The sequence below is a fragment of the Centruroides vittatus genome, unplaced genomic scaffold (assembly GCF_030686945.1).
Source record: "Centruroides vittatus isolate TY-2023 unplaced genomic scaffold, ASM3068694v2 scaffold_324, whole genome shotgun sequence".
NCBI lineage: Eukaryota > Metazoa > Arthropoda > Arachnida > Scorpiones > Buthidae > Centruroides > Centruroides vittatus.
The window spans coordinates 5807203-5819961 of NW_027122701.1; the positions used below are offsets into that span (position 1 = coordinate 5807203).

The 12759-nt window shown below is 25.1% G+C and overlaps 2 protein-coding genes across 2 annotated transcripts in view; one reads left to right on the forward strand and one right to left on the reverse strand.

The window, feature by feature from the left end:
* Window positions 1-12759, forward strand: part of LOC136988229 (uncharacterized) — a 90406-nt gene that overhangs the window by 59814 nt on the left and 17833 nt on the right. The window contains 2 exon segments of the mRNA XM_067286083.1: window positions 8547-8679; window positions 12257-12405. Coding sequence (XP_067142184.1) covers window positions 8547-8679; window positions 12257-12405 — 282 coding nt within the window.
* LOC136988255 (coiled-coil domain-containing protein 34-like) overlaps window positions 1-12759 on the reverse strand; it is a 104989-nt gene that overhangs the window by 54113 nt on the left and 38117 nt on the right. The window lies entirely within an intron of this gene.

A 12759-nucleotide genomic window follows, 5' to 3' on the forward strand; every position in this document is an offset into this window, starting at 1 on the left:
AATTTTACAATTTGTTCTAATATAAAAAGTAAATTAAAACAGGACAACTTGAAATAATAATATAACAGTAAGGCAAAGTTTAATATATTCTTTCTAATTATTAAATTAATTTGCATTAATAATTTTTACAATTTGTTCTAATATGGAAATAGTTCAATATAATAATTATTTAAATTATATTTCTTACTTATTTATTAAATACCTATACAATGTATTCATTTTGAAAATAGCTAATTTTTGTTTAAGAATTGTTCGTAAGATAGAATATTGCAAAAAGAACATTTCTTTTTAAAATATTTGTGGTAATAACAATTTTTTAAAATATTATCCAATCTTAGACATCCAAAGAAGTTCGATGTCTAAATAATTGTAGTTGCATTAAGAGAATAAAAATTTCTATCTGCCCATTTTTTGCCAATATTTGAGGATTTAGGTACTCTCAACTTTTCAATATCAAATGATGGAACTTTTTATGTTATATATTGTTTCGGTTAAGTTTAAAAAATTAAATTTGCCCTCTCTTGTATTATATCGTACTTTTTATATAAATTAAATAAAATTTCATATGACATTCCCAACTTCCAAAATTATGTTTTTTATGTGATAAATGCAGTTCGTGTAAAAAATTTTCCAAATTTAACAGATTTTTGTTATCTCGTGGTGATAAATTATCAAAAGTGATGAATTGATTAGCAGTAGGAAAATTCCCTGTTCCTGAGGGGAAGTACATTTTTACATTAGTAGAATACAATTTATTAATAAATTTAACAGAACAATGGTTGTAATGGTTGTTTTATAATCAATTACATTTTAGTTTTACTTTGTTGTATTTAACAATAAGTTAAATTACAATTTACTTTTTATATTAAAATAATAGTAATACAACGGGAATAAGCATTATTTTTCCCAATTTAATTTGATAAAGAAATGTAATGAATTTATTATAAAAATCTATCTACCCAAAATTGTTTGTATGTCTTGCTACAAACCCAATTTGTCTACATAAGGTGGTGAATGGAAGATTTTCGTCTCGAATCGTGAAAGCTTCGAAATCAAGGATAACTCGTATATCACTGTTTAATGTTTTTATGGCCAACAGTCAATAAGTTGAAATGCTTCAAAATCTATCGGCATGTCATTCTGTAATTTTATATAAATAAAAATTAGGATTAATATTATTTTATATTTAATAAGAAAATAACGAAAAGATTTCATTACCGACCATATAGAATGTTCATTAATGTATCAAATGTTGTCTCGTCTTCCTATTTTTGATATTATATCACGATTATATTCAATTATTTCATCCATTTTATCAAATTGTTAATGTGAAATCTATAAAAATATAATTTTTAAAATTTATATTGTAATTGAATTGAAATGAAACTTGTTTTTAAAATTTACAAAATTTAGTTACTATAATGAAATGAAAGTAAAAGATATATTACAAGAATTTTACTCAAATTGTACAGTAGCAATAATGATAATAATAATATTACAAAATGGTCTTTCTTCAAATCAAATTTATACTGTGTGATCCAACTTATTAAACTTTGAATTACTATACGGTTTATACTAAACCATAATTTCTTTGAAATAATATTTATTTAACTGATAAACTCTAATTAAAGATATTAAATTTATAAAATGAAACTGTGATTATATACATTTTTTTTTATTATTATAAACTCATTTCACCTCAATGAAAATTATTATATATCAACGAACTTTAAGAATAAATTTTACAACAATAAGGTGGTTTATTTTAAAAACAACTTATTTAATTAAGCTAACTAAAAACATAATAAAATTGTAACACTATCTGTATTAGTTATATATTATAGTACGTACAATTAGATTAGTTTTAAATATATGTAAAAAATTTATATATAATATGATTACATTTATTTATTTAATATTAACTTATTATCAATAATATTATCATTTTAATTAATTTCTATACATTTAAATTTATATTACTGAGTATTTATTTAAATATAATTAACAAAGAGTTTAAAGAATATTAAACTCCAAGAAAACGAACCTCTGATTGTAATTCCTAAAAATTTGTTTTTCACATGATAGATATAAACCCTACAAATAATTGCTGAATTCTTATGTGTTAACTTTTTAAAAATAATAGATTCGTTATAATAATGAATTTTGCTGAACTTTTCCCTTCAGTTTATCTAAAACATGACATATTTCTGCAAGTAAGTGAAGTAATTAATTTACATAAAGTCGGCAAAAATTTTTCGTATTTCAGAAATAAGTTATATAGTACTTTTAAACTCTATCACTTCGCGCCTACTCCCTAAAATTTTGTTTCTCATATGATACATATAAACCGTGCAAATAATCTACAGATGAAAAGAAGGAATTATAAGTCATTTGAACAGTTTATAATAAATTTTATTTTAACAATAAGTTTAATATATTGTGTTTAGCTATCAAATTTATCCTAATGTCAGAGTAAATTAAAACATGACAACTTCAAATAATATAACACCAAAATTTCTTTAGCTATACTAATCATAAATCTTATTGTTAAAATAAAATTATTTTAATTCAGGCAAAGTCTTCAAATATATTTAGTTTAATTATGAAATTAAATTGTGCTGATTTGCAATAATAATAATAATTTTTACAACAGCAATGTAAAATAATATAACATTAAAGTTTTGTTGATTGTAACAAAAAATTACAGCTCTATTTATACTTAAATTGAAAGGATATTGACAGGTTTTTTACTACTATAGTTACAGAATAAAGCTGATAAAATTTATAAAGCGAAATTTCAAAAATTGTTTGTGGAATAACATGGTTCATCTGAGTTTCATATTTTATAAACTCATCAATATAGTTTAAAATTCTACCACCTTCATAAATTAATGTTAAACTTGTGAATTTTCGAAAGATTTACTTTTATCTAGAGTTAGGTCTAAGTCAAAGGCAAACTTTTAAATAAAAATACTTTCTGAAGAGGATGATCTTGTATAAGAGGTTCTTGCAAAAGAAGTTCTCGGCGAGGTATTGAACCAGTCTCTTATAACCAGTATTTATACCATCTCTTAATGCAAAAACAGCGGAAAAAGGATATATCAAAATTAGCAACTTTGAAAAACAATATATTTTAAAATGAATCGAAAACAGTTAATTTCTAATATTAATTTAAAAACAGAGGAAAAAGGATATTTCAAAATTAGCAACTTTGAAAAACAAGGTATATACATATATATATTAATATTTTAAGACCATACCTTGAAAAACAGGAAATATAAAGATGATCGAAAACAGTTAATTTCCAATAATAATAATTTCCAAAAATAATTTAAAACTAATCTAATTGTACGTACTATATTATGATATATAACTAATACAGATAGTGTTACAATTTTATTATGTTTTTAGTTAGCTTAATTAAATAAGTTGTTTTTAAAATAAACCACCTTATTGTTGTAAAATTTATTCTTAAAGTTCGTTGATATATAATAATTTTCATTGAGGTGAAATGAGTTTATAATAATAAAAAAAAATGTATATAATCACAGTTTCATTTTATAAATTTAATATCTTTAATTAGAGTTTATCAGTTAAATAAATATTATTTCAAAGAAATTATGGTTTAGTATAAACCGTATAGTAATTCAAAGTTTAATAAGTTGGATCACACAGTATAAATTTGATTTGAAGAAAGACCATTTTGTAATATTATTATTATCATTATTGCTACTGTACAATTTGAGTAAAATTCTTGTAATATATCTTTTACTTTCATTTCATTATAGTAACTAAATTTTGTAAATTTTAAAAACAAGTTTCATTTCAATTCAATTACAATATAAATTTTAAAAATTATATTTTTATAGATTTCACATTAACAATTTGATAAAATGGATGAAATAATTGAATATAATCGTGATATAATATCAAAAATAGGAAGACGAGACAACATTTGATACATTAATGAACATTCTATATGGTCGGTAATGAAATCTTTTCGTTATTTTCTTATTAAATATAAAATAATATTAATCCTAATTTTTATTTATATAAAATTACAGAATGACATGCCGATAGATTTTGAAGCATTTCAACTTATTGACTGTTGGCCATAAAAACATTAAACAGTGATATACGAGTTATCCTTGATTTCGAAGCTTTCACGATTCGAGACGAAAATCTTCCATTCACCACCTTATGTAGACAAATTGGGTTTGTAGCAAGACATACAAACAATTTTGGGTAGATAGATTTTTATAATAAATTCATTACATTTCTTTATCAAATTAAATTGGGAAAAATAATGCTTATTCCCGTTGTATTACTATTATTTTAATATAAAAAGTAAATTGTAATTTAACTTATTGTTAAATACAACAAAGTAAAACTAAAATGTAATTGATTATAAAACAACCATTACAACCATTGTTCTGTTAAATTTATTAATAAATTGTATTCTACTAATGTAAAAATGTACTTCCCCTCAGGAACAGGGAATTTTCCTACTGCTAATCAATTCATCACTTTTGATAATTTATCACCACGAGATAAAAAAAATCTGTTAAATTTGGAAAATTTTTTACACGAACTGCATTTATCACATAAAAAACATAATTTTGGAAGTTGGGAATGTCATATGAAATTTTATTTAATTTATATAAAAAGTACGATATAATACAAGAGAGGGCAAATTTAATTTTTTAAACTTAACCGAAACAATATATAACATAAAAAGTTCCATCATTTGATATTGAAAAGTTGAGAGTACCTAAATCCTCAAATATTGGCAAAAAATGGGCAGATAGAAATTTTTATTCTCTTAATGCAACTACAATTATTTAGACATCGAACTTCTTTGGATGTCTAAGATTGGATAATATTTTAAAAAATTGTTATTACCACAAATATTTTAAAAAGAAATGTTCTTTTTGCAATATTCTATCTTACGAACAATTCTTAAACAAAAAATAGCTATTTTCAAAATGAATACATTGTATAGGTATTTAATAAATAAGTAAGAAATATAATTTAAATAATTATTATATTGAACTATTTCCATATTAGAACAAATTGTAAAAATTATTAATGCAAATTAATTTAATAATTAGAAAGAATATATTAAACTTTGCCTTACTGTTATATTATTATTTCAAGTTGTCCTGTTTTAATTTACTTTTTATATTAGAACAAATTGTAAAATTTATTATTGCAAATTAATAATTAGAAAGAATATATTAAACTTTGTCTTTTTGTTATAACATTATTTCAAATTGTTGTGTTTTAATTTACTCGACAAATTTTTATTTTAAAAATTACCAGTGCAACTTATTTTCTAATAATAAAATATTATTTCAAATTGTCATGTTTTAAATTTACTGAAATATTAGTATAGCAAATATTCTCAACCGCGATATTTTTAAATTTAAGTAAAAATAAAAAGTAATTTTTCATTAGAAGTTTCAACACGATGAATTGTAAGTATATATCTAGTTGATATATTTTAAAAAGAAATTTAGTTACCAGCCTGCAAAAATTGAATCATTTTAACTTACTCAATAAATTTTTATTCATTTAATAATTAATACAGAAACTTTACCTTATTGTCAAAATAAAATGAATTTAATTCAAATTTGTAATTAGAAAATTAATTTTGTGATCAAATATTGTTAAAATAAAATTAATTTAATTCAAATTTATAAAAACATTTAATAATTAATTTAAATTTGTGATCAGTATGTCTCATGAAATTAATTTTGTGATCAGTGCTACTCAAACCACTACTACTACAGTGTTCCACACAGTTAACTGCTACATATCCTACACATGTACAAAATACATCCATCACTCATTGCATTCTTTCAAAACACTATGCAGCACTGGAGAACAACACTACATCTCAGGGTTAGTAACACTTCCATACAAACAAACCAAATTTTTATTAGGCGAGGAATTTTTCAAGGAGATTCCTTGAGTCCTCTCTGGTTCTGCTTAGCCCTGAACCCATTATCCAACATGTTAAACAACACGCAATATGGTTACAATATCAGACACAAAAAAACAACACAGTTTACACTGTCACATCTCATGTACATGGATGACATAAAACTTTATGCATCCACACAAAAACAACTTCATCAACTCCTACAAATCACACATTCATACACAAAAGACATACAAATGGAATTTGGCCTAGATAAATGCAAAACACTTCACATAGAAAAAGGAATCCCAAAGAAAGAAGATTTTGCACTTGGAAATGGAGATGTTATTGAATCCATGGAAGAGGGTGAGTTCTACAAGTATTTAGGATTCCAACAGGCCAAACTAACAGAACATACACAAATAAAGCAAAGATTAATTAAAGAATACCAAAGAAGGTTAAATTCTATTCTCAGAACACATTTTTATTATGCAGACCATTAGCATAAACACATATGTCATCCCAGTACTCACATATTCTTTTGGAGTTATACATTGGACTCAATTTGATCTTGAGCAACTCCAAAGGAAAACAAGAACAACACTTACTAAGCATAAACAACATCATCCTAAATCTGCCACAGAAAGATTAACCCTTCCACGTAAAGATGGTGGACGTGGCCTGATTGACATAGTTAACCTTCACTACAAACAAATACAGTCACTGCGAGAGTTTTTCTACAAAAAAAAAAAAAACAAGAAACATCACAATTACCTAAAGCAGTAACTCTAGCAGACTCAAATAACACACCATTAAACTTACACTAACATCATATGGACACAACACAACATATAAAAAGCATAGATACCATTAAGCAAGCGTGGGCTCAAAAGGCACTCCATGGCAGGCATCCTTATGATCTGGCCCAGGATTTTGTTGACAAAACTGCATCAAACAGCTGGTTAGCTTGGGGATGCCTTTTTGGGGAAACGGAAGGATTTATGATTGACATACAGGATCAGGTCATAAATACTAAAAACTACAGAAAACACATACTCAAAGATGCAACACTCACAAATGACACATGCAGAAAATGTCACATCATGCCAGAAACTATACAACACATCACCTCTGGTTGCAAGCTCTTGGCACAGACAGATTATTTACACAGACATAATCGAGTAGCAAATATAATACATCAAGAGCTTGCAAAGAAACACAAATTAGTAGACATCCACAAACCATACTACAAATACATTCCACAGACAGTATTGGAAAACAACACGCACAAAATGTACTACGACAGAGCCATAATCACAGATAAAACAATTTATCACAACAGACCAGACATCACACTAATCGACAAACACAATAAAATCACATACATTATAGACATATCCATTCCAAACACTCACAATATACAAAACACATGCACTGAAAAAATTAGCAAGTGCACACAACTTGCCCAGGAAATAAGGCATCTGTGGAGGATGGATAGGGTGCTTATTATACCTGTTGTTCTCTCCTCTACAGGTATCATACCACACACACTACACAAAAGCCTGGGCACATTACAATTGAATAGAAATACATACATCACACTACAGAAGGCCACTATATTGAATACATGTCATATTGTGAGAAAATTTCTGAATACAGACACACACACTGATACACTTCTTTAATTTCTGTTTTGGTTACTATGCCTTGACTTTGGCATCGTACACAGCCACCGGTGTTAACCGAGTATATCTCACTTAAACCAACATAATAATAATAATAATAAAGTAATATTTAAAAAATTACCCAGTTTATTTCATTAACAGTTGTCCTGAACAATAGCCACACCCAATTATCAAAAACAGAAATTACATTCACCCTTTAAAAGTAAGTACACACTAATAAACAGCACAGCTGCAAGATAAAAAACATTAGTCAGAGGGCCGTTTATTACAATAAATGCAGTAATTACTTAGTTTAATTTTAATCAATATCATACTCTAAAACTGTGGTTCTTGACCTTTCTGAGGCCACAGATCATCATTCACATACATTTTTATTATGCAGACCATTAGCATAAATATATTCAAAAATCAATAAGCAATTCTATGTTTCCTGTTCTCACAAAACAATAAAACAATGAACTAATAAGTTTTATTGTATTGAATAAAACATAAATGTGGAATTGTCTATGAATAAAATAGTATGTTGTTGTAAATTAGAATAAATTTTCAATAAAATCTTTAAAAACTTTTTCATACAAACATTTGGCACTGTGGAATACTGGTTGAGAACCATTACTCTTAAAATAGACCGATAAATTTTCCAGCATAACATTATGATTTCATAGATGTTATAATGAAAGTTTACTATTATCTATTGATATCAATAAAATTACAATAATTTTGATTTACATCATTTTTTTAATTAAAAATACATTAGTTTCTGATGAAAATCTATTTCTAAAAATTTGAAATTATAAAATTTTTAAAATAATGAAATCTTACTGTATCTAAATATGATATTTATGAATAAATTTTTTTAGATATAACTCACTATAACTACTAACAAAGTGGAAAATTTTTTTAATTCACATTTTACAATTTTATTGAATTTCAATTAGCAAGGAAGGACGGCAGATTATTATCGAACACACAGAATGCCTACTACATTGAAATCACCATTAAAACCAAAGACATCACCTAATTTAATACAAAACCAATCAGAATATCCCACGAGGCCTACAAAGCAAGGAGGTAAATATAAAAATAGATTTAAAAAATTATTGAGTTTCCGAGACTTATTTTTATTTGAATGTATTGCACATAAAAATTAATTCCAAGTTTTTATTATTCTTGATCTGTTAATGCAATGATTTAATTGTCATCAAAGATACTTTATGCTGTTAAAAAATGGGCAATTATGTTATCACTGATTTTTTTTAAATAAATATTTTAGTTGCAACTTATTTATAATGATTAGATTAAGTAATCAAGATAATTTCAAGATTATTTTTTCCATTCCTGATATTTAACTTGGATACAGAAATATTGAGCAATTCAAATCAGTAATTAAGATCATACAATTTACCTAAAAGGAAACATTAAATCTGTTTTTAAATAATTTGATGAGAAATTTTATTTATAATTTTGAGTCATGTACCATAAACTATATTATATGCAAATATTAAAATATTTCAGAATGTTTAAGATCTTCTAATTCATACATTTTTTTAAATATACAATAACTAATGCTGCCACTAGGGTATCTTGCATCTACATGCAGGTCCTATTTTTGCAATTAACTGAATTGGTGCAAATATATCATGAATTCCTGTTTTTGATCATCATCAAAACTTCTTTGAATTCAGTTTGGATGGTACAAATATCTGACAATTTTGTTATATACTTGCCTGTATAATATTTATTCATCACTGAATGAGAAACTTGTAGCCTTTGCACATGTTTGATTGTGCAATACTAGAAATCTATATAAATATATCTGTATAATGCTGGCATTAATACTTGGACCATTGGAACTCACAATTTTATTTTTTCAACATAATATTTTGTTCCACTTTTTGTCATTTCATACCTTAAATCTGGCAATTAGTTAAGAATGTCTTTTGGTGTATCTTGATGATGACACCCATGTGTAGCACATGCCCATTTAAGGCTGCTCCGACAATAATATAAAATTACCAGAATAAATTCAATATTATAACATGCATTAATGTTATATACCAAAGTTGAATTTTTGCACATTTTTGAACAAACTTTTGTAAATGATAGGTTCAAATAAAACTTGCATGTTTAACTCACATTTATAAGAATTTTTTTCCTCCATTTATAATGATAACTGTTTGCAGTCCAATAACAATTATATTTGCTATGGCATTTATTTGTTCATCACAAAAATCTGTTTTGTTATTCATAAAAATGAATAGGTTTTATTACATGATATCAAACTGTTCCATTAAAATTTGCAATCAATAAAATGATTATTAGTATTGTATTTAAATATTTAACATGTTTGCTACATAAACAACTCTTGAAGAACCTTTATGTCCAATAACAAAAAATGTTCAATAAATCGTCCAACAAATGCTTTCGACCTTACTCAAGGTCTGCATCAGGTTAGAGTACAATCAAATTCCAAAATTAGAATGCTTGGATCAAAATGATTTTTTATTTATTAGCCTTTTCTCTGAAATATATATGCTATTTGTCAGATGCTGTGCATTTATAATTAGTTTTAGAGTTAAAGATGATTTAAATTTATGATGAGTTTGATTTTGATAGGTACTTTTTTTGGTCCATGAATGATACATGTTGGCTTATTATTGTACTCTTCAAATTTTGTCTGTTATGTACCACTTGTGGCTCACACTATAAACAGTTATTTACATTATTTATAATAAAAATTAAAAAGAATAGGTTTTCTATGCTAGATTTTTGGGTTATATTTAGGCTAATAATGTATAAAATTAGTCTAATTGGCTAATTTTATTAAATTTTTGGTGGAAAAATTAAGCTTGGTTGTTAGTTACATAATCATTTATGTATTGTTATCATCATTTATACTACAAAATAATAATAAATTTTGTTCTCTTTTTTTGTCAATATAAATGCATTCGGTACACTTCACTACATATATAATATATATCATCTAAAGAAGTGCTCTTGTTCCAAATATGGTACAAAATGGTAGAGGTGCCTTGTTTACCAAGGATGAACTCCTAATATGAATGTGCACATTACCATGGTAGTGAGTCACAAGTGGAGCACTGCACTATGATGAAAAATACAAATACACTATATGAGGTACACAAGATTGTGAACATGTTACTTCTTAAATATGAATTTCATTTATAAACAGAAAAAAAGAAATTTATGAAATTACTTCAAATATACAACATTAATTAATAACCAATAATTCTAATCCTTAAAAAAGGACTAATACTTTTAAATTCCTATCATGAATTTATGAATGAAGTATTCAAGTAAAGTTTATTTTTCAAATTTTTTTTTTATTATAATGTGAAGCCAATTACAAGTATTTGATATATGATAATTTGATTTTATGAGCTTTTTGTTTTATATCTCTTCCTCATTTACAAGGAAAAATATTTGATATTTGATACAAGTTCTTACAAAATTTACAACAACAAAATAGTCTAATCATGAATGGAAGAAGATTGAAAGTCCTGCATGCAATGATTATTTAGCTTATAAGTTTAAGTCTCCAGTTTCTTTATTTCATTCAGACAGTCAACTTAATGACAAAAAATTATAATTAAATCCTTTATTTTTTATTTTTACATATTTCTTAATTTTTTAAAATTTAAAAATTTGTAGTCTTTGCAAATTTTAATTTTGTACTTTTATATTTTTAATATCTGAAATTTAATTGGAAGAAATCTTGCTAGTTAATTATACTTTTTTTTCATTTGAATATATTTACAAAACTTATAATTTTGAGAAATCTAAAAATCTGTACATAATTATTTTTAAACATTCCAAAGTAAATATTTATTATGTTTAATTCAGGTGGTGAATTCATACCAGCATCTGAAAATGTGGATGTTTGTTACTTTTCCCACATTATATCCAATCCATAATGAGTGCAGAATTTGCAATGATTATATATTTTATATAATCATTGGTTCATAAAGTTTTAATACAGTACTGTAGTTAGTATTATACTCAGACAAATTAATTTGATAAATTAATAAAATTCATTTATAAACATGATTGAAATTATCAATAAAGCTAATAATGTCTGAATAACTAAGTCTGAAAAATTCCATAATCCAGAATATCTCTGCTCCTGATAGTGTCAGATTATTCTGTATATTATATTCAAAATAATTTTTGTCATTGTTGAGTTGTTGCATACAGGTTCATTGCATTGTATTATTGTTCATAGAACAACTAGTACCATCACTTGCCTCCATCAAAGACTACAGATATCTATGATAATTAGTTCCTTCTTATATTCGTAAATAACCTAATCAACACTTTTATTTCATTTATAATTGTTGATTGACTGTACACTTTACAGTACGTTTTATAGCACTTTAATGCTACTTAGAGATATAAGTAAAGAAATTTTAGTTATTTCAGAATGAGATACAATCATAATAAATACTGAAAAATACTGAAAAAGTTCATTTCTGTTTACAAAAGTTTGATTTATGAGAGACTTTTGGAAATGAGATAAACTCATAAACCTAGTCATGCTGTATTTTCTTAATATATTTATTACATCTTATTATAATTTTATTTTAAAAGTCATTTAAGGTAATATTTGATACATTATTTATATATATAGTTATGGAGAAAATTACATCTACATTACAAAAAGGAGATATAGACATGTTGAAAGAAATTGTCTTGGAAGGATATGGCAAACATCTTTTAGGGAGAACTTCATGGAATGAAGATGTCAGACAATATTTGAAGACATTACCACAGTATTTAGTAAGTTCTTAGCTATTTTTGATTGTTTTCATATAAAAATGAATATTTATTTCTTTATTAATAAACTAATATATAATATTTATGAATTAATAAAAAAATATTGATTTCTTTACTACAAAAACTGAAAAGAATTCAGTTTTTGTAATGTCAGTTAAATGTAAATGTACCGATACAGTAACATAACTATTCAGTGACATCTCTGTGGTTAACCATTATTAAAAATAAAATAATACTTCCAAAACTATAAAAAAAGTTTTTAAGTACTTTGCAGAATATAGTGTCATTTAGCCCCAGCTACAAGAGCAATACTGTATATGTGAACATGCTTTTACAGTCAACTTGCATTAATATGAA